Here is a 24,407-nt window from a genome sequence, read left to right as displayed (position 1 = left end):
TTTTTTGAATTTCTTCTTGTATCACCATTTTTCCTTTGTCTCTGATACACTGCTGAAGATCCATTGCCAAATTCACGTTCCCATTTCTATTCTAATATGTTTCTTTTAACATTATTTGAACCCTACACGTCTTAATGTAATTTAGTACTCTTTGCTTTTTGTTTACACCTGCAATGTCATTGACGTATGATAAAATTGATAAGGCAATCATTCTGATCTCACATCATAATTCTTGACAGAACTATCTCTACATCTTAAGGTATCCAGGCTGCAGTCAGTGGATGTGAATAACTGGAAGGGTACCAGTTGGGACTGAGCAAGGTTTATTCTTACACCTAGAAATTTGTACACTTTGGAAACAGACTCCCAGGCTGAGATCAGGTTCTGTAGAGAAGGGGCAATTAAGAGAAAGTTGTCCAAATAAGGGATTATGTTGGCTGTGTGCAAAGTCTGGCTGACTGCTATAGTGGACTTAAGTTTGATGAATATCCTGGGGGTTGTGCTGAGGCCAGGTGAAAACTCATGAGTTAGTAATGACTTCCTCTGCGAAATTTGAGATACTTCATGGACTATTTGACTACCTTGACATGAAGGTGATCATTCTGGTTGCCCAAAGAGCACATCAAAAGTCCTTCAGATAAAAAGGGTGAACTGTGGCATGACTATCTGAACACTTTCTCTGGCTATGAAATTGTTTAATTCGTGTAAATCTAGAATGGGCCTGAAATCCTTTTGGAAGAAAAAAATTTTGGGAAGTAAAAAGAGTCTAGAGTAGTACCCTGACTTTGGTTTGATGAAGCCACTTGGACAACTGTTTTTAATAAAAGGTTGTTGACTTCTCTTCCTGCTTCTGTTTTTCTGTGTGGAGCATCAGGCATGGGTAATAAATGGGGATGCTGTTGAGTGCAGAAGGGAGATGAATTATCTCTGGATGTCATTGTCCTTGTCCACCTCTCTGTGATGTATAGCCACTTGGGAAGATTTAGAGACAAATGGCCCTAGACCGCCTACAGAAGGGGACCGATGGAGTCAGTCTCTGGTATGCTCCTGCTGACTACTTGAAAGTGGACAGCAGCCACCCTTCTGTTACCAGTGATGTTTCTCCCTGTGGAGTGACCTCTTGTGTAAGTTTACCCGAGTATTCTGTTTCCTCCCAGACTACAGCTATTTTGGCTGTTATCTGAAGTAAATGTGAGTGATTATGTAGTACAGTCAGAAAACAATACAAATATTTTATTAACATAAAGCTATTAGTTGTTATAGGATGCAAGATGAAGCAGACGCAACTAAATGTAGAAAGGTATATGGATATAACTGTGCATATATGCACATGCATATGCACAGACACAAAATAAAATAAGCACAACCTACTTGTTTGAGCATTTATTGGGAAATAAAATTACTTGCAGTGAGTAATGGCAAAGCACACAAGGCATTCATGGACTTTGTTTTGATTAACCTTTTGCACATCCGCAAAACAAACAGCATCAGAACTACTAGATTTAAATATCTAAATTTTACTTGCAACTAGGACGTGTTGGAGAGAGAAAGAGATGTTTCTCAGACAGTTCATTTTCTCTGGAACAGGCTCCCCATCCATGTAAAGCAGAGTTCCTCTCTGTCTGAATTAATGCACAACTTGGACCAATGGATGGGTAATTAGAAATTCACTCCTGGTCTGACAGCCATATCTCCAATGGGCAGAGGCAGCCAGTAAATCATCCCCAATATAAGTCAGATTTATAGGTCACATTTGGGTTGCATGGCTAGGCTTATAAGGACCTAGTGGTCATTAGCTTAATGCACACTTATGAACCCATGAACCAGTTAAGAAAAGGAACAGATAGCATTTTTTGTTTAAGGAGAGTGTGTAAAAATCTTGCCATGTGCTCTCTGTGCTGTCAAGCAGTTGGATGTATCATGAATCAGATCTTTTTACTTTTTCTTGTCACATCTCTCTGTTACTTGACATAATTCATTTCCAAGCATCTTATAGTCTACATGAATATTTTATTAGCTTTAGAGTTCTGTCCTTGATATATCAGAAGGAAGTGTTGTATAATACATTCATGAGTACATCTGTTAATCTCCAGCATAGAAAATATGTATAAAAACATTTAAAGAGTCCAGTATAGTTGCAGACTCCTCTAATAAAAATGTTCATCAATATTTGTTCACCCGTACCTCTAGACTTCTGATATAAACCTTGGTAGACATATAGATCATTGTATCTTAACCTGCTTTAGACCTCACCTCTTAACTACAGTGTTAATATTTTCTGCTCCATCTAGTTCCTTTCCTTACCTCCATTTCTTTGAATTTCTAAGCATTAATCACGTGACCTATTCACTCTCTGATAACCCATTAATACTTCTCTTCATATGCTCAGTATTTGCTAATGTGTGTCTTTTATACTGTAATAATGTCCTCTTTTTTTCATATGAATCTAATATATTTGTAAAATGTATGTGTAATAAACAATTGTTAATGTATATTTTTAAAGTATGTACATATTACTGAATGTCTGTTTAAAAATGTTTATAATATGTTGGAGCTTTTCTACTTGAGCCTCCTCGGAAATGTTTTTTTTTTTTTGATTCAACACAGTCAGACAAACCCAGTAAACAAAAGCAAAATAAATAAAAATAAACATTGCCCATATGTGAATCACAGTGGAGGTGGTTTCGTTTGGTTTCTTGAGAATGGCCATTGAAGAGGATTGAGTTTCACACCAATGGCTGAAAAGGTTTGCTGTTTTTTTTCCCATCATTCCTAGATGTGATTTTTCTTCAGGGCTGACAAGACAAGGACCCTCAAAGTAGGAATTCAGAAGATTCACATTGGCTTCCTCTGCAAAATTAGTAAGCCAGAGCTGAATGTGTTGATGCATTGCACTGCCAGATCCTGCAGCTTTGACTGAACCTTCTGTGAATTTAGAGGTTACTGTCATCATATGGATCAATTGAGGCCCAACTAATTGTGCCAGTAAGTGGTGCATTTTATCCATCAGGTCTCCCTGGAAGTTGGTCATGTAATGTAAGATTATAGCAGTCAGTGAAAAAGTGTGAAATGTGTAATCCTGCTTCTCTAGTTGACCTTAGAACCAGATTCCTTATCTGAGTGAGGGACTGCAGTCTTGCTGAGGAGTTGGTGCCTTTATAAGGCCAGCTGCTGCCACAAGAGTGTCCATTTTGGAAATTTAACCGAACGTTCCATTCTTTGGGTGACTGGAGAATTCTGTCAGGTTTCTTGGAAACTGAAGCCACTGCATTATAATTTTCCCGTGCAGTATGAGTGGCCATCACAAGTATGTCCACCAGTGGAGGAAACCACCCAAGAGGACTATTTTGTAGATCAAAAGGCCTTTTGCAGTGCCTGGCTCTGTGGCACAGAGAGATAAATCCCCGACTGTGGCCTAGACTAAGCTGCATTTGATTAGGGGTACAGGTATTTCATGGACCAGGCTGGGGAGGATGGGAGTGAGTGGCCATTGTTTGCTCACTCACCCTGCAGGGAGCAAGGAAGCCTGGTTCACTGAAGTAGCAGCATGAAGGACCTGGTGAGCTCAGCACTGCATGTAGTGTGCCACTTGGTTATGGTTAGGAGGCTGAGTGTATTTGGAAGCATGCATGCACCTCCTAAAGGCAGTCATAGTGAAACTTGTAATGCTGCTTTAGAGGGCCCGGGGGGGGGGGTCAGGGCATTATTGATTCCCCAGCAGCAGTATTGTGCTGCACCAGCATCCTCATTCTCCATACAGGCCCTGGACATGGGATGAATAGTCAGTAGGGGTGGCTAAGATGGGTCCAGTTGACCTGATGAACAAGGAGAGAAACTGGTGGTAGCTAATGGTCAGCTATGAGGAGTTAAAAAAAAGAAATGCTTTTTGCAGTTTTCCGTGTTGGGAGGACACAGGGTCTGTGAGCCATTCCCTCTCCAGCCTTTACATTCTGGATAGTCAGCTGGCTTTCTGATAGGACCTAGGAAGTTAGGGTAGATAATCAATAATGGAGTCCAACAGGGCTTTGTGCTGTGCCCTCCTTTTTGATATCTACCCCTAGAAAGTCAAGGCCAGTGTTAAGGGCCTCTGGCTGGCCAAGTTTGCAGTCACATAATTCCTCAGGCCACTAACATACTACTGGAAGGACTAACACAGACAAATGACTGGTGCCAAAGCCATGGCTTAAAAATGAATACCAAGAAATGTATAATAGTAGCCTTTGCAAAATTACCCACCCTAGGAAATTACTTCTTCAAAAGCACACCTCTAACAGTAGAACCAGTAGTGAGGGATTTTGGTGCACATGTAGATAGTAGCCTGGCTTTCGACCAAGTTGTCTCTAAGGTAGTAAGGAAATCATTCTGTGTTGCTCAACTTATAAGCAAGGGTGTAGCATTTAGGCCCAAGAAGGTCATTGTTCCGCTGTATTCGGTTGTCATCGAGTCCATCACTGAGTATTGTGCCCCCTTTGGTATGTACCTGACCAGACACATGCAACTATCTCTGTATTATGTTTTCTATAGACTGTTGAGAGGCAATTTATGCCTGGCAAACAAGGTGTCCTAGGATTCCACTCTGACAAACCTTTTGCATATTTGCTAAATGAATACCATCAGAATTACTTAATCTAGGACTTAAACTTTGCTTGCACATAAATAGGATACATTGAAGGGACAGGTATTCATCTCAGAGACCCCCCCCCCTTGTCTGAAATAGGCTTCCATCTATGTGAGGCAGAGCTCTTGCCTAATCCTATTTAAGAAAAACCTGGAGCAGTGGTTGGGAGATCAAAAATACCCTATGAGTCTAGCGCCTCTATCTTTAATGGACAGAGGTAGCCTGCAAATCTTGCCCTAGCTTACATATACCCCTTACAATAACCTGTAAGGCACATAAGCTTGTGGGTACAGTTGGGATGCTTAGCTAAGCTTCTAAAGTCCCCAGTGGTTGTTAGGCTAGTGTACACCTATGAACCTGTAAGATCTTTGTGATAAAAACATCTCCAGTATTAACATTGGATTCCTGCGGTTTGCTGCTGGCACCCTGAGGACCAGCAATAAAAGCAGTTAAATATGTGAGGATAATCTGGAAGATTTCTGTACAGGAGAAAACATATCTCAGCAACCTCATTCTATCACAACACCAGATGAGGAAAGGGTAGCAGAAAGCCTTTTTTAAATCCCAACCGTAGCATCCATAAACCTGTCAAAGTTAAACTCTGGAAACATAGGTTTTGGTGACATTCTTCTGGAAGCTGGTAAAGTCGTATATTTTGACAAACAGTTTTATTTGCTAATGAAGTAAGATCTTGAGACTTGGTGAAACAGGAGATTTGGGTTCCACATATGACTTTAAGTGCATTATCCACTTTCTTCTAGACCACCATGGGTGCTGGAAAGACTTAGGGATATGGCTACATTATGTAGATTACTCTGAGATCTTTTTGGAAACCTGTATGAGGCTGAAGTCGATGTGAATGTCAGTGCTTTCAGCTCTGATGGGGATTCTCCTGGCGACTGGGCATAAAAAGCATTTGTGAAAAGCATGCTTTCTCATCTAATTCTTTTTTTTTTTTTTGAAACCCCATTATTGAATTATCACTTGATATGCCATTCTGTTTTTACTGTGATTAATCAATGGCACATTCTAAATGAGCTCCAGTAATGCAAATCATTTTTCAATGACACACACACATTTTTTGCAGGGTAGCAAGCCTCTCTGCACCCCCTATAGCAAAATCCCCAACTTGTATGCACTAACTCCAGATTCACACAACAGTGGTGATAAGTGTAAGCTCAGTGTTCAGTGAAAAGTAATTTCCAGCAGTTATGATTTGCACTGTTGGCACTCAGAGAACTAGCAGTTTTACACCTTAAAGGATGGGGGGGGGGGGGGCAAGTGGGCAACTTATCTGTAAGTGATAATGTCAGTGGTGCAACAGGTACTTGCCTTTGGTGCAGAAGGCTGTGGGTTCTATTCTCACACCAGGTAGATTGATTGCTGGCACTGCAGTACAGCATAACAGCAGTGCTTCACAACTAAGTATCTCATCCTTTATATGAGAAGTTAAACAAAGGCCCCATCTGCCTGAGTGGATTTAAAGGATTCCATGGCACCTATCAGAAAGAGTAGGTGTCCTTTATTTATATACAAAACAAACTCTTACTTGCAACATATTTACAAATGTGTATATATATATATATATATATATATATATATATATATATATATATATATATAAATCTGTTTACACATATTCATAATTTTCTTTACAGTCATACTAAATTTTCATCCCCTTTAGACCCCCCACTCCTTTTTCCATAACTACCATCTGATTTTACTTAATATTGTTGCTAAAATCCATTTACCATTAAACATAATTTATTATTTCATTCAATATAACCCATATGACAGAAATGAACTTTTTATCTATTCAAAAAATTCTTTACTTCTATTCTTATAATATCCATATTTAAACATATTCATGTTTATTTTATCCACTTCTTTTGTATATTCGGAAGAACCTTCTTTACATAGTTTTCCTTATAATCTTTTCATTATTTTACATTTCAAAAACACATGTTCCCTAGTTTCTTCCATCCAACAGTGTCAACCTACTCTATCACTTTTCTTTTTATATGGCATATTTCCTTTACTGGCAGTATATCTATTACCAGTCTCCACAAAAATCTTGACATCCTGCTTTCTGACACTTGGTTCATATTTTTATAGTTTTAATTTTTTGATCTTTTAAAATTTTCCATGGTTTTACATAGTAGTGTTTTATCATTACATTCTTATAAAATACTATTCTGTCTTTTTCTGTATCATCAATTTTTATTTTTCACAAAAATGTTTTTTCTTGGTAACATTTTATTTTTTCATTTATACACTCTCTCTTTTACTCTTTTTTTACCATACCCCAAAATTTATCATACTTTTATTTAAACAATTTTACTACTAATCTCTCATCATTTCTAATTTATTTCACATACTATCACATTCATAACTAATGCAAAGCGTATACAACTCATTGGACATCCCTGACTTACATCAATCTTCATATGTACCTTTTGGCTTAATTGGCCATTTACAAGTGTATTTATTTTATTTTTACTATATGCTGACTTACATAATTTCCTAAATTTCTCACTTATGTTTTTTCATTATTACCCATAAGATTTCATGTCCAATTGTATCAAATTCCTTATTAAGGTCTCCTGGCATGATTTTCATATCATCCACAATTTCTGTAACTATTATTAATAACTCTTGACCAACCTTCCCCTTTAAACTATATATACTATCTTCTATAAGGTTTTTCATTTTAATTTCAAGTTTTTTGTATTACTTTGGTAAATATCTTATAATCATTATTATTCAATACTATTGGTATCCAGTTTTTTTAATTGACTTCTCTCTTTCTTCTTCCCTATGAATATAAGTATTCCACTACATAATTCTTTACACACACAACCTTCATTTAACCATTTATTCAAAATCTTTAAAAATATATGTTATTGCCAGCCCCTTAAAAATGTATACATTTCATACCCTGTTGAATCTGTTCCTGCAGCCAAATCTATATTTACTTGTCCTAATACTTTATCCAACTCATTTAAAGAAATCTGCTTTTCCAGCTCTCTGTCTCTTTTCTGTTAACTTTTTTTTTTGCATTTACATTTTAAAGCCTTTGGTGCATGGCAAATATGTTTTTTACAACCTTCTTTTTTCTTTTAAACATTTTGTGTACATATTATACTACATCATTTATAATTTATTCTTGAGTTCTATTTCTTCTTTTAATTTTTTTTATTTCTGTCATTATGCTACCATCTTCCTTTACTAATCTACTTAATTAACTGCTTCTCTTTTTCCTTGTAAAATATATTTGCTTACATAACTATTCTTATATTTTTATTGATTTCTTTCATATAATTTTTTTCATTGTCAAAGTACTTTCCACCATTATGTTCTAAATCTTCCAATGTATCATATGTGCTTTTATATTTTTCTTTCTCTACTTTTTTCACATCATAATGCCACTGTAAATAACATTGTTTATATTTTTCCTTAAATATCATCCACCATTCAGATGAATTTTTATAAAATGTTCTCATAATAATATCTTTCCATAACCGCAGTGCTAGCCTCTTTCCTTCTTCATTCCATGCTTTCTTGTGTATCCTTTTTATTTGTTTGCCTATTTTTATATATTCCTTGTTTTCCGTTATCTCTAGCCATACTGCAAGTTGATCAGAAGATCCTGTTTCAGCTACCTCCCCTTCTCCTATAAGTACACCGTGAGGTACTATAAAGTAATCTATTTCAGTTCTACATAAACCCCTTTTGTAAGTCCATGAGGTTTTGCCCTAAACTTCTAACTTACCACCACTTGTAACTTCCAGCATTTTTCTTATATAATTTCCTTTGTTTTTATGCTTGCCTCTTAAGTTACAATTAAAGTATTTTGTTATTATATCAATGCATGGTCTAAAATCTAATGAAATAAGTTTTCCCTTTCTTTACAATTAGTATAAGCATATAATGTTATAATTCGGTATTCTTGTTATTTCTGTTTAATTCAGCAGTGGTTAATGTTACATCTCTTTATTGTATCTCTACATAATACAGCTATTCGAGAACATCTCTCATTTCTGAAATTCCAGATTCTTTCCTCCCTGTAGTTTCTCTGGTTTCAATATTTCTGTATTTGTTAAAAATCTTGTGTCTTTTAATATAATTATGTCTACATCACATGTATTACACCACTCCAAAATCCTTAATCTTCTTACTATATTCTTAATAGTATTCACAGTACAATTTTAATTTTCCCTTTTCCTTAGATTCATTATTTCACAAATTCATAGCTAATTTGTAGATAATAGACCATTCTAAGCAGAGCCAATTTTCCTCCCAAAGGTGTGAATCAAACACTGTACCCTGTGTCTGTAATTCAAACATCTTGCCCATTATGCCAACCCCAATCATTAGCTGTATATATTATTTTTTATCCATTTCCTTTCTTTTTTCTTTTGTACTTATCCATTTCAATTTTCTTTTCCTGTTTTTTTACCCTTTTATCAATAGAATTCTTGTTTTCTTTTATTGTCTTCCAATTTATATCTTCTTCTACCCTTTTATCAATAGAATTGTTGTTTTCTTTTACTGTCTTCCAGTTTATATCTTCTTCATCACTTATTTCAGAACCTTCTTCTATGTCCTCTTTATTATTTTTTTCTCATCTAATTTTTCTTCTATTTCTACTTTTTGTTGTGTCTTTTCGGCTTTTCCCGGTTAGGGGTCACCACAGCTGAACTCCGGTCCGCTAATGATTGGTAGTTGATTTTTACATGCCGAGTTACCAGCCCTGACGCACAACCTTCCAAGAAGGTACACCCATTCACACATGTCTCCACGCAGAAGATGCTCTAGCTGAGAATTGAAGCAGACAGCGTCTTACTGTGAAGCGACAACGTTACCGCAGCACCACTAAAATTTCTTTTCGTTGTTCATTTTCTTCTCTTTCTTTTTTTTTTCTCTTATTTTAATTTTTGCAGTCCTTCCACAAATGTCCAATTTTGTTACATTTATAACATTTCAATTCACATTTTGTGTATCATGTCCTATGTCCCCTGAAATGTAATGTTTTCTTTTGTTGCACTTACTTAGTTACTTATCAAAAGTCCCTTTCCACAAAAAAAATATGTTTTGGGTTGTCCCAGTATTTTGACACCCCTATTCCCCTTCACATTTATCATGCTTGGTATATGTATATTTTTTCTCTTTCTATTTTTAACACAGTATTACAATCCCAGCCACCACTCCATAAACCTCTTTTCTCATAAACTTATGCAGTGTCCAGTACTTCTTATAAAGTTTTCAAATGTCTTTTTAAAGTCTTTCTTTCTGACTCTGTTCAAAATTGTACACAAAGTTTCTTTTTTGTTTCCATGTTAAATGCTTTAATCACATAAGGAGTACATGGGTTATATATTATTTGTCATTTTCTCAAAGTAAAATTGTCCATTGAAAAAAACAGTCTCAAATATAATGTTACAAAATGTCTCTTTTAATAAGAATAAATGCTCTTATCTCAAGTCTTTTATACCCAAAGGAGCCATTAAATTGTCCCACACTTCATACTGTTTGCCTTCTTTACTTTGAATCCTTCCCAAATACTTTTGTTTTTCATTTTCTTCTGCCTTCTTTTCTGCTACTCCCCTTTTGCCTTATTTTATTTTCACTGCATGTTTTCTTTTCCGTCTCACCACTACTCTTCAGGATTGTCTCTGCATCCTCCTTTTGCATTTTTTCCATAATGTCTCTCCAGGAAATATCCTGTTCATTTTCTGCCTCACTCAGCATCACCATTATTTTAATTTTATCATCCTGCAGCCTTCACAACTAGAGGGCTGTAATTATACATCCATCATTTGCTGACTCATCTCCATAAAACAGATTTCTTTCAAACATCTCCTCAGAATCCTGCTTTCTCCTCCATTTCTCTCACCACAACATCATCATCTCTCTCCATCTTCCTCCCTTTTTCAGCAGGCACCCTCTGTGTCTGGAACAGAAACAGGAGGTGCTCCTGCGAAATGGGTTCCATTCCCAACAATGATGAGTAGGGAAGTTCCCTGATGCCCTGGCCAAATTTCCCCTAGTAGTATAAATACCATCTCGAGTCTTCCCTGAAAAGAGACTGCTAGCCTAGTGGGAATAACTCAGTCAACAAAGGATAAATAAGTAAATTAGAAATATGTGATCTAACTTAGCTCAGAAATTCTTATCTGCTAGTTATGTTAACTTGGTTTAGCAATGGTTTCCCAATCCCCCTCCCCCCATTCCCCACTCCAGCATGGGCTAGTAAAGGACACAATCAAAAATGTTCAAAAAAAAAAAAAAATAGCTCAGCAAGTTGCTGGTTTGGTCTTCTGATTACAACCAGATGGTTTGATGAAGCCATCTACAGTCACAAAAGTTGAGAGCCTTGTTTGTACTAAGGTTATTAAAAGCTTTCTGCTGTATTTTTATTATTCTTTTTTGTTAAAATGTGCGCACACACACACACACACACACACACACACACACACACACACACACACACACACACACACACATGAAACCTAGCACTAATTATAATGTCTGCTTTTTAACTTTTTGGCTGTGCTGTGATATTTATTTAGTTGTTTTAACATGACTGTTTTGCTAGGCACCAGTGTTACCCCTTGAGACTCGAAAAGTTGTTTCATTACAGATAATTTGCTGTATTCATTTACTAAAGCTATAAATAACCCATACATTGTTATGTCATTTGAAAAGTAAAGTAATATGGGTCAGGATATTTTAAACTGGAGCATATCCTGCCTTTCTTTAAGTATAAGGAATGTAATTTTAATAAATAAAATCCTGTTCACCACTCTTTGTTTTAGTTAAAAATCCAATTGAAGCAAGTGTTCTGTTGGCTGAAGCATCTTTGGCCCGCAAGCAGCGGAAGTGTCATGCCACATTTATTCCGTTGATGCTGAGTGAGATGCCCCAGCCTGGTGAGCTTGTGGGACTAGATGCAGAGTTTGTTACTCTTAATCAGGTAAATAACATTTTGGAAGACAGACAGAGTTATGAAAATTTTAACTGCTATTGGTAATAAGTTTGTAGAAACAGAGCATGCTGCCGAAAATATATAACTCAGTTGCTTGTATTTTCTTTTTAGATGTTTTTACTTTTGCTTTAGTATCACAGAAAAGAATATAAGCTTGGAAAACTATATTTTCTTTCATCTCTGTGGAAGAGAAGCAAATAGCTCCATCACTATTATGATATAACCTGAAAACTAAGAGTAGTGAGTTTGGGGCAGTAGTTACCTGAACTTTGTACAGTACAAGTTAAAAGTACAAGGACTGTTGTGATAAATTCATGGTCACATGAAATCCTTTATGTTATTGGCAGAATAAATTTAACTCGAGTCTTAAACAGACTCAGTTGAAATGACAAAAAGTGCAATATTGTTGCATTCAGTAAACAATCCCTCCCTCCAACTTATACTATAGACAACACCCTTCTTCAAAATGCAAATACAGTGAGAAATCTTGGAACATTGATGTATAGTTCTCTCTCATTTAAACAGCATGTTGCAGTGGTGTTTAGAAAGTTTTTTTTACTTTGCACAACTCATTGTAAAAGGGGGGTCTGTATCATAACATCGAAGTGTAAAAACTTCAAATGACATCGAAAGCTGAAAACCCAGAAGACTGAGAACAGCGATTGTTTTCCCAGGGAAAATAATCGCTGTTCCAGCACGAAACACACAAATACTACAAACTATTTCTTATGTGGGAGACTTCGCCCCCCACACATATCCTACTTAAATATACCAACTCCGAAATCGCACCACAGTGGAGATAATAGCGAAACCGCGGAAAGGGCCCACCAAATTCTTTCCCTGGGAAAGAATTCCATGTTCCGCGGCTTCGATATTCTCAGTCTTCGATGTTTCAGTTTCGATGTTATAGCATTCGAAGTGTTTACATTTCGATGTTATGACATAGACCTGTAAAAGGTATATCTTTGAGATCTAAATAAGTTCTTGCCCCTTTGCATTCTGCATTGATTAGGCCCATCATAGAATACAATGCCCCCTTTGGAATGCATCTCACCAGACAAGTCAAGCAACTTGAAGGATCTAAATAAAAAGATCAAAGCCTTAAAAACCTTGGCTACCAGGAAAGACAGGAAGCTCTAGCCCTGTGTTCAGTATCCTGTAGATTCCTAAGTGGTAATATGTGCCTCACTTGTCGGGCCACAAGGATGCAGTAGTTCAAGACCTGTTATACCTTTATAAATCAAACAGTCCTACAAATACTAGGACCAAAGACATAAATCTGCTTTAACAAATAAAACAAGGTCACCAGTGTCTGTCTCTTTTCTGGAACAAACCTACTCTCCAAGTTAGTTAAGCAGTATGGTTCACTGTCTTCCTTCAGAAGCAAGCTAGATAATTGGATGGGCATTAATAAATTCACTCCTGTTATGACTGGCTTATCCCTCATTGTAAAGTGAGTGAAGGCTTATGATGGGTTCTGGCAAGGTGTTAATGGCTTCCTGACCCAGTTGCCTCATATTTTGCCTATGAATACTGCACAGCCTTTAAGAGGCAAACAACAAATTCACTGTATCATGCAGGACCTGGGATTCAACTCTACCATTGCCACCTGCACAATTATGAATGAACTTCTATTCATATGTTGCAGTGTGTGAGTCCACCTCTGGCTGACTATGTCTGGCCAGTGTACCAAAGTCTAAAAGCTACTGGAAGGTACATGCAATGGCTCACATCACTCAGTGTATGTCGGCCATAAATAGACGTCAGGTATAAACAGACGTCAGCATGTACCTACCTCAGAACTTTTCTGCCACCTTTCCAACTGCCAGCTGAGGTTGTCGCTCGCCAGAGAACTCACTTTTGTGCTTAAGATAAGTAAGCCGTAGGGTTTTTTCTTTTCCTTTTGGCTACTGTGTTGTTTTTTTTCTTGTGAGTACATGTCAGCTAGGAAGCGCAAGTGTCAGTGTGGAAGGCAGATTCCACATAAAGACTCCCACGAGCTTTGCTTATTTTTGCTTAGGCTCAGACCACAATCACACATCCTGCAATATTGGCAAGGCTTTTGTTCCTAAAATCTTCCATGGCTGCTTAGTGTCCCATAGGTTATATTTGGAGAATCAGCACCTTAAGGGCTTAGCTTGAGACATGGAAACGACATTGGGCCCTTCAGAAGAGCCACAACTCAAGAAGGCCAAGAAGCCTTGACATGATCCTACAGTTACTCCCTCTACTCTGGATGTCCCTCCGGCTGATGAAGGCCAAGAGGCTGCTTCGGAATCTGCAGAGCTGCCTTTAATGGGTACCTCAGTGGATGCCATCAAGGAATCCATAGACACGTCCCAGAGGGTTTCAAAGGTGTCCAATTCGGGCGCCGATGGGTTGGACCACGGCTTGTTATGATGCAGATTATGGTTCATGAAGATGTTGTTATGGATGTCGTGGAATGCCTCCCAAGGTCAGGTCCTTCTTCCTTTTTTCAGCTGGTTCCTGAGGCTCCAAAGAAGAGGAAACTAAACACATTTCCCTAGCTCCTCAGGACCAGGCTTCTGATCAAACTCCTGACTGGCAGGCCTTTACCCAAGGCTTCTTTAATGCCTTCATGGTCCTTCGCAAGCCGTCAGCCCCTTCTTTTCTGGCACAGGCCCTTTCTCCTTTTACCACTTTGAAGAGGCCTGCAGATGATGTCTCTTCTGAAGAGGAAGATTCACCAGAGGATGAATCTATTGTGTATTCTATTCAAATTGCCTATCCTTTGGGTTATAATTCCCCAGAGGAAGAATCTAATGGTAAGGATTCCCCTGGGGAGGATATTTCCTTTGGAGAGACTGTTTTGAAGATGAAGGACTTCTTTAGGTGGGATTGCTGCCAGGTTTCTGAGATTCAAAGGAAGGTACTATGACCACCTACAGATGGAATCCCCTAACCCTTTGGCCATCCCTCCAGTCCTGCCGGTCTTCTTGGATGCCTTCACAGCAGCTTCCAAGTGCCCAGATTCCTAGCCTCCAGATTCCAAGTGCCCTGACAGATTTTACAGGGTGCCTGAATATGCCAAGTTCCTTTATAAGGCACCCTCGACTGACCCAGCCACTATATCAGTGGCAGCAAATAAACCTTCCAAACTTTTACCCTCATCCCCCTGCTTCCCTCTGATAAGGAAAGCAAGGTTATGGAGAGGCTGGGGAAAAGTGTATACTTCTACAACCTTGGCCTATATAGCAATGAATTATCAGACTCACATGGCCAAATATTCCCTGGCTCTTTTGGCTGATGGAGTGAAACTCCTATCAGAGCTTCCAGATTCTCCCAACAAAGCCAAGCTTTTCAACATTCTTAATTCCTGCTTCCAGATTACTAGGCACTCCATCAAATGCAGTTATGATGCAGTGGAGGCTTCAGCTAGGGTTGCAGCTATGGGGTCGGTCCTGAGAAGGTATTCATGGCTTAGATTATCAGATGATATCAAAGCTAAACTCATGGATGCCCCTCTGGACAACAAGGCCTTGTTTGGCACTGCAGCTGCAGAGCTGTTTAAAACTCTTCAGGAAAAGGGGAAGGAACTCCAGGATTTAAAACACATATTTGTCTCTCCTGTCCCCTGCTTCTAGAGAAACTATTCAACCCAAACTACCTTTGTTAGAAAGGCAACTAAATCTCTCCCATCAAAAGGTAAAAAGGGATGCTAAGAGACAGGCTCCTTCTAAGTCTCCTACCTCCACACCCTCTCCGAAACAACCTTTTAGGCCAAATCTGGTAGCCTGTGACAACCAGGTCCCAGATCCATCTACCTCCCTTTCTATTCACCTCTCTTTCCCTCCCAGCTTGGAAACAGATTACCCAGGACTCTTGGGTCCTTTCCATCATTGACCAAGTTACTTCATGGTATGGGAAACCCATCCTACCTTCAAGGGGATCCCACAACCCCCACAGGACCAAATGGATTTTTTCTCACTAGTCCTCTCTTCTTTCTCAGGGCACTAGCCAGGCGGTGCCACCCACTCCAAGGTGAAAAAGATTTTACTCTATGATGTTTCTGGTCGCAAGAAAGAATGGCCTTTGGTGGCCCATCCTAGACCTATTTCATCTAAACACTTTTCTGAAAGTTCCCACCTTTTACATGCTGATCCTTCCTACTCTACTCCCTCTGATTCTTTCCCAGGCCTTCACGGTGTGACTGGACATAAAAGATGCTTACCTTCATATTCCCATTTACCAATGGTTCAGGAGATTCCTTCACTTTTCTGTGTCTACCTATCATTTTCAGTTTTATACTTTGCCCTTTGGTCTGTCTATGGCACCAAGGGTATTCACAAAATATTTAGCCCCTGTTATAGCCCACTGTAGACTGTAGGGCATACAGATATTTCCATACTTGGACAACCTGGTCCTCCAGGCCCTATCACCAGAAATACTGCTGGACAATCTTTCCTACACATTGTCCCTTCTGAGAGGGCTAGGGTTTACCAGCAACCTCCAAAAGTCTTCCCTGACCCCCTCCCATGATCATGTCTTCCTGGAGTGCAGGATCCTGACAAGTGCAATGATAGCTTGGTTTCCCCAGAAAAGATCCTGTCACCTCATATTTCCAGGATCCAATACCACTTCAGTCCCTGACTGCCAAGGAGTTCCTGCACCTTCTGGGGTTCATGGCTTCAACTGTTCCAATGCTTCCCTTTGCCAGGCTACACATGAGGACATTTCAGTGGTTCCTGAGGAAAAATTTGGAAGCAACACTCTCACCCTCTGGAATGTTATCCCCCCTCCTACCCTGTTTGACAAAGGAGTTAGAGTGGTGGATTTTCCAGGTCACTAGAAGTCCAGGCCTACCCCTTCAACCACTCCCACCCTCCCAGGATCTGTACATGGATGCACCAGACACAGGATGGGGTGCAACTCTAGGAAACTGCAAGGTCAGAGATGTGTGGTGCCCTCCTCAGACAAAAGAACATATCAGCATAAAGGGAATGAGAGTTTTGATCTTTGCCCTCAAAATCTTCAAGTCCAGGATTTCACTAGGGGGTCCTAAGGTGGTTCACAGACAATACGACAGTCCTGTGGTACATCAACAAGCAGGGAGGGACAAAGTCCTATATCCTGTGCAGACTGGCATTGTGTGCCTGGGAAACAGCCCAGCAGAGTCTTGTCTCACTCCAGGCTGTTTACATTCCCTCTGCTCGGAATGTGATGGCAGACACTCTAAGCAGGTGTATGACTCAATCCCACAATTGGGTGTTGAACAAGGATGTGTTTCTGGACCTTGTTCATTGATGGGGTATCCCTCAGATAGATCTTTTTGCCTCCCCCATGAACAAACAGCTTCCCAAGTATTGTGCCAGGACTCCACATCCTGGGGCATGGAAGGTGGATGCTCTATCCTTTCCATGGAAGGGGGTGTTTCTGTAAGCATTCCCCCCTTCCCACTCATTCAGAGGGTTCTGCTGAAAATTCAGTGGGAACAACCAAAAATCTTGCTGGTGACCCCCTTTTGGCCAAGACAGCATGGGTTCCCCCATCTTCTACATTTAACCAAGGGCAATCACAAGTTACCCCTCAGGATGGACTTACTCACACAGGACAAGGGAACTGTAGTACATCCGCAAATGTCAACCCTAAACTTGACTCTGTGGGTGATGGGGCTTTGATCCTCTTTAGACACCTTTCCACTGAGGATGTGCTACAAGTTCTGCAGGAGGCCAGAAAACCTACTACTAGGAAATCGTATGTCTCCAGATGGAAGAGGTTTTCCTTCTGGTGTCTTAAAAAACATCTGCAATCATTGTCTGCAGAGGTGCCAGTGGATGTTCTTCGTGTTTCATTGTTGCAGTCATCACATTTGGGTTATCTCCTTGCAGTAGTCCTCAGTCAGCCTGATTATCAAAGTCTTGGGTCCTGCTTCAGTTGCTGTCTCATCTTCCATGACGTAAGGTAGTCAGAGGTATAAAGCATACAGCCGACGCCATTTACATCAGTCTTTCTTGCCGTGCGGTGCCCGAAGCAAAAGCATTTCTCAAGTTCCGGTCGGCTGACTCATGAAATTTTCGTTTTCAAGTTTCAGAACCGAAGTCTTCAACTAAGCTAAGTACCCCGTTGGGGAAACATTTTCTTGCTCTAAACCGATGTCACTAAAAGTTAATAATTGTATTTCTTGTAGAAAGCAAATACCTCATAAATATTTTCATTCGTACTGCATTCCTTCCTTAGGCCCTGACCACGATGTACCTCGTTGTCGGTTATTTGCCTTATTTAAACAATGAACTATTTATTGTCGGTTTATTTACGCTTCTAAATATTTTGGTACTCTGTTCAATTATCCAAATATGGCTTCGGTAAGCCACCTGATTATTGACATTCTGAAAAAAACGCAAAGAAATACACAGAGACAGACCGCATAGTTCCAAAGCTGCCGACGACACTTCTCCTAAGCTAGTCGCCAGTTCGCTGGTACTCAGTGAGGTGCTTTGGCAGCCCCTGATACCAGCTACTTCAGATTTGCAGGCCTCTACTGAGAACCGTTCAGAGTCCATGAGATGTTTCAACTGTGGAACCTGCGGATGTCTCTACCTTGGATGGGTTGGGAGCCGCTGTGCAGGCACTGGCTTCTGAGGGTGTATTCAGTCCTACTGACTTGCCATCTTCTTCTTCAAGGCCTAAAACTCAATCCATGCCTAGAAAACCAACGCCCAGACCACATGGTCAGGCCTCTATGCCTAAAAAAACAAATAATAAGAATGCCTGAAGACCTCATTACTGTAATCAGGGGAAGCCACCCTTCCCACTCTAAGAGACCTAGGACTGAGTTTCCTTATGATTCTTCTGATCAGGACTCATTTCTGTTTCCTCGGATGACCAGGGTTTACCCTTATCTATTTATGAGGATTCTGATGCAGAGGACTGTATTCCCTCTGCTTCCCCTCCAGATGATTTCTCTTTTGGTGAAACCGTGCATACTCTTAGGGAGCATTTTCGCTGGGAAAGCCAGGATTACTCTGACTCTAAAAAGAGGCTTTTGGGAATTCTTACTCCTGCCCCAACACAGGCCTTTAGCTATCCCCCTTGTACTGGACATTGTTGATGATGCTTTTTTGGAATCTAGCTTGGCCCCTGACTCTTTACATCCTGCTCCCAGAAAACCTGATAGATATTACAGGGTTCCTGACTCACAAGTTCCTCTTTACAAATCCTACTGCGGATCCTGAGACCATTTCACAGGGACCCAAGGGCATTAAGGCTACTACTGCCAAAAATCCTACCCCATCTGATAGAGATTCCAGGGTGCTGGATAGATGTGGTAAGAAGGTATACACTTGTGCAACCTTGGCTATTAGGGCCTTAAACTGCCAGTTTCATATCATAAGTTTCATAAGTATCAGCAGCATATTATTGGATTGCTTAAACAGAAAAATTATGTTGATCCCTGACTGTGCTGAAAATAAAGATTTACAGGATTTAATGCATTCTGCTGAACAAGAAGGAAACATACTTAGCAGTGTGGGTTTGATTCACTAGAGGCATCCTGCAGGGCTGCTGTCACTGGGTCTGTACTTAGAAGGCATGCTTGACTTAAGGAGCAATCTTTGCCAGATCATGTTAAAGCTAAACTGCTGGATGCTCCCTTAAATCAAGACTGCCTGTTTGGCAACAAAGCAGAAGAAGTACTTAAAAAGATGGAGGAAAAAGCTAAATCTATGCAAACTGTTAAAGATTTCCTGCAAGTGTAGTCTCCCAGATTTAGTAGGCATTGGCCCTCTAAAAATTGGTCCTTTCCTGCCTCTTCCAGGCCTTCTCAGTCCAAACCAAGAACCAGCAGAACATCCTGGCTTCAGTCACAAGGTACTCACAGGATTAAGCAGTGGGGGGCTCCCACTTCCAAAGCTGGGAGTGGTAAGACTCCCCCCTATGGTAAAATGTCTCAGTGACTTAACTTTAAATCTTTCAAGCCCTGCACAACTGACTGTTCCTTTAGGGGCAAAGATTGCCCTGCAGTCAAAAAATTGGTAACTCATTACCCAGGACAAATGGGTTTTAAATATAGTTTCCCAAGGATACAGATTCCACTTCCACTCCTTATCAACCCCAAATGATTGGCCAGATCTACCCCCAAATCAGTGAGCAGAGGCTCACAAGCAAATTCTCTCTCTCTTAAGCATCAGGGCTATTCAACCTGTTCCAGAAGAGGAAAGGGGACAAGATTTTAACTCAAGACTTTTCCTGGTGCCCAGAAAAGACAACTCCTGGCATCCTATCCTGGACCTCTCTATCCTAAACACATTTTTGGTGATCCCAAAATTCAAGATGCTAACTCTTCACCAGCTGCTTCCTATGCTAGGCAAGGATGCCTGGTTGGCAGCACTGAATTTAAAGGAAGCCTACCTGCACATCCCAATAAGGGAATCTTGCAGAAGACACCTACGCTTCAAAGCAGGCTACATGCACTATCAATTCTCTGCACTGCCCTTTGGCTTATCTACTTTGCCCAGGATATTCACAAAGTGCCTAGCTCCAATCATTGAATTTTGCAGGCAAAGAAATATCCAAATATATCCATACCTGGATGATTGTCTAATTCAGGCAGAAAGCCAGGACATACTATTGAATCATCTAGCGTTTGTACAGAAATTGCTAACTTATCTGGGGTACAACATAAACGAAAAGAAATCACATCTTGTACCCTGCCAACACATTGTATTCCTGAGAGCAAGCTTGAACACAACTTCCCAGATGGCTTCCCTCACACCAGAGAAACAAGTTCATTTGACAGCCTACTTCAAACTACTGGCCACAAAGACCCAGCTATCTGTAAGGAAAATACTGCAAGACCTGGGGTTCATGACCTCCTGCATTCTCCTAATTCCATATGCAAGACAGCATATGAGGAAACTACAATGGTATGTAAAAAGCCTATGGTGTCAACATTCTCAGGATCTAGAAGCAATGATTCCTGTCATACCTTGTCTATAGATAGAGTTCCTTTGGTGGGCAGAGGCCTGCCAGCAAAACAAGGGACTGCTATTCACTCTACCCCCTGCTGCGCAAACCCTAACAACAGACACATCAGACTATGCATGGGGGGGCTCACTTGGCAGGGAAGTGCATTCAGGGCAAAAGGGACCCAAGTCAAATGCACCTGCATATCAATCAAAAAGAAATGTTAGCTGTACAGAATGCTCTGACAGCCTTCAAGGATCACATTCTTCCAGGGCAATTAATGGTAAAGACAGACAACACCACTGTTATGTAGTACATAAACAAGCAGAGGGAACCCACTCATGTCCTCTCTGCAGACTAGTCATGGCTCTGTGGAACACAGCGTTGAGCTACCAAGTGCACCTACAAGCTCAATTCCTGCCAGGAAAGCTAAATACACTGACAGACGAACTAAGCAGAAATCTCATGGATCCACACAAGTGGAAACTGGAACCAAAGGTATTCAGCATGTTGAGGGAGCCCAGATATAGACCTGTTTACCTCCCCCAGAACTACCAAGTGAAAAAATTCTGCACAAGGACTCCCCACAAACAAGCTTGGAAAGTGGATGCCCTGTCCTTCACCTGGAAAAACCTGAAAGTTTACGCCTTTACCCCTCTGCCTCTCCTCTCCAAGGTACTACTAAAGATCAAACAGGACAAACCAAGGACGATACTGATTGCACCAGACTGGCCACGCCAGCACTGGTACCCACTTTTGCGCAGTGTGTCACTGCTGGCACCATGGCACCTGTCTCAGACCCCTGCCCTGCTGTCCCAGCAGGAGGGCCAGATTCTACACCCACAGCTTCAAATCCTAAACCTGGCAGCCTGGCTAATTACCTGATCTCTCCATTACCATCCCTCAGTAAGCAAGTGTTGGATGTCATTCTGGAGGCAAGGAGTCCTAGTAGGCGAAAATCCTATGCTGAAAAATGGAAAAGATTCTGTTCCTGGAACCAAACTCGGGATGGGCACAGCAGCGCCCAATTTACTTCAGATTCTTCAATACTTAACTGAGATGCTTCACAAGGGCCTTTCCTTTTCCTCCATCAAAATTCATGCCTCAGCCATTTCAGCTCATTACAACACAGAACCACCCCTCTTCTCTCATCCACTGCTGAAAGCAGTTCCTCAGAGGGGCCGAAAACTCAAGACCACCCAGGAGAGCCCCTACTCCAGCCTGGGACCTTAACTTTGTATTGGAAAAACTCACTCTACCACCTTTTGAGCCAGCTGCAAATGCAGAGTTGAAATTCTTTTCTTGGAAAATAGCCTTCCTTTTAGCCATCACTTCAGCAAGAAGGGTGTCTGAATTACAGGCCCTCATGGCAGTGGAGCCTTTCATCATTTTTCATGCGGACAGGGTGTCCCTTAGGACCAGTCCCTCCTTCATGCCCAAGGTGGTATCCAGTGTGGCCCTTAATCAGTCCATTCATTTGCCAACCTTCTTTTCTAATCCACAGAACAAAGGGGAACGAATACTGCACTCCTTAGATGTGCACAGACAACTTAGATTTTATTTGGACAGGACTAAACCTCTCAGGAAATCTGAGCAACTACTGGTTGTATTTGCTGCAGGGGCAGAGAGGAAGGCCATTTCAAAGCAAACCTTTTCTAAATGGATAGGCCATTGCATTCATTTCTGCTGTAAGCACCATGGGGGGATAAGACCACATTCAACCAGGGCTGCATCTACCTCTACAGCCTTTTGCAAAGGTGTCCCTACCAGAGACAACAACCTACAAGCTGCTACTTGGAGTTCTGTACATACCTTCACCAAACATTACCATTTGCCAAGTTTCTCTAAATCCAGAGCTGGCTTTGCCACTGCAGTCTTGCAGGGTCTTATAGCTGGTCTTAATGCTATCTAATTTCCTCCTCCCATCCTTAGCTTTGGGAATCTACCCAAATATGATGACTGCAACAGTGAAACACGAAGAACATGGTACAGTTGTGTACACTTACCATAAATGTAGATATTCGAGTGTATTCACTGTTGCAGTCCTAGTTACCCTCCCTCCAGCCCCCTGGCTTCTATTGGCTCTACCTCTATTCTTGCTTACTATGCTTAAAGCTTTTTAGTGTATTTACTTTTTTATTGGAAGTGTAACCTTGTATATATAATTGCTTCCCATTATGGGGGCACCTGACATTTGGAGCAAGAAAAACTGATGTAATGGCATCGGCTGCATGCATTATACCCCAGACTACCTGATGTAATGGAAGATGAGACAGCAGCTGACTCAGGACCCAAGACTTTGATAATCAGGCTGACTGAGGGCTACTGCAAGCAGATAACCCAAATGTGATGACTACCACAGTGAATACACTCGAACATCTACATTTATGGTAAGTGTACACAACTTTACTTTTTCTCTTACCTGTGTGAATTAATGAAGAGTGGCTTGTCATGTTCCTTAGTCAAGGCACATCTCTCTGCCATTTCAGCATGCTTACTTATGTCTCCTCCCTTGGCTTCAAGGTTGGAAGTCGAACTGCTCCTAAAAGTCATCCTTCACATTAGACCACCAAGGAAACTAGTGCCTCCACCTTGGGATTTCAATTTTGTCCTGGAAAAACTTACCCTAGCCCCCTTCAAAGCAGCAGTGCCATCCTCCCTGCAACATTGCATATGGAAAACGATTCTCCTAGTGGCTGTTAACTCTGCCAGAAGGATTTCTGAGCTGCAATCCCTCATGGGCCCCCTTCTCCCTTCACTGTCTTTCATGGAGACAGGGCTTCTCTTCAGAATAAACCATCTTTCATACCCAAGGTGGTAAATGAGTTATCCCTGATTCAGGCTGTTAATCTCCCTACTTTCTTCCCTTGTCCCCAATCTTCCAGTGAGAGAATTCTCCACACATTGGACATTCACAGACAACTCAGATACTTGCTTGAGCAAAACCAAGCCCATCCATAAGTCTGACAGATTGTTTGTCTCTTATCACAGAAGGCCTCTGGGCCAACCTGTTTCAAAGCAAACTATTTCTTCTTGGATCTCTGAACCCATTTCTTTCTGCTACTCAGCCAGTGGAAAGGATATGTCTTCCCCTATAAGGGCACACTCTACTAGGGCTGTGTCCTCTTCTGGGGTCTTCATTAAAGGATTGATACAGCTTCTATCCTGGAGGCAGCTACCTGGTCCTCTGTTCATACTTTCACCAAACACTGCAAATTGGATGGTATTTCCAAGTCCAGAGAGGGGTTTGCCAGATCTATTCTCCATGGCTTTGTGGAAAATGTTTCTACGCCTCCTCTGCATGAGCTTTGCATTCTCCCTCATGTTATAAATACTGCAGCGTATGAATAGAAGGGCATTGAACAGTTGTGTAAAATCTTACCATAACCACATATGTCTTTCTGTTCTATATGCTGCAGTATTACTCCCCCCCCCGGCCTTCCCCGGATGCTTGCCTGATCCCTGGTTATATGTTGCTCACCTTTATCAGGCCGGTGCTTTGCGTTTTTCAGTTCTGAGGTAGGTACGTGCTGACGACCGCTGTATACCCAATGTCTGTTTCTGGCTGACGTACACTGAGTGATGTGCGCCATCACAACATAGCTTGCAGTAGCTTTTAGACTTTGGTATACTGGCCCAGACATATGAGTCAGCCAGAGATGGATTCCCACATGTTATGAATACTGCAGCATATAGAAGTGAAGGACATATATAGTTATGGTAAGATTTTACACAGCTATTCTTTCTGAGTAGGTCACTTAAATAAATGCTGATCTGCTGGATTATCCCTGTAAGATGCCATTTTGGTTTAATGATCCGTAATACAATGATAAAAAAACAGGCAAAGTAAATAAAGTGCTGTAGTTGAATATTTGGTAG

At 40.7% G+C, this 24,407-nt stretch overlaps 1 protein-coding gene across 1 annotated transcript in view; it reads left to right on the top strand.

Annotated features, from left to right (window-relative positions):
- The window catches only part of PAN2 (poly(A) specific ribonuclease subunit PAN2), a 1,212,755-nt gene that overhangs the window by 984,749 nt on the left and 203,599 nt on the right, over positions 1–24,407 (top strand). The window contains exon 21 of the mRNA XM_044083667.1: positions 11,437–11,594. Within this exon, the coding sequence (XP_043939602.1) occupies positions 11,437–11,594 (158 nt within the window). The remainder of the gene's footprint in view (positions 1–11,436; positions 11,595–24,407) is intronic.

The sequence above is a fragment of the Protopterus annectens genome, chromosome 9.part0, assembly GCF_019279795.1.
Source record: "Protopterus annectens isolate FY-2018-M chromosome 9.part0, PAN1.0, whole genome shotgun sequence".
Lineage (NCBI taxonomy): Eukaryota > Metazoa > Chordata > Ceratodontiformes > Protopteridae > Protopterus > Protopterus annectens.
This window is presented reverse-complemented; position numbering and strand designations above follow the sequence as displayed.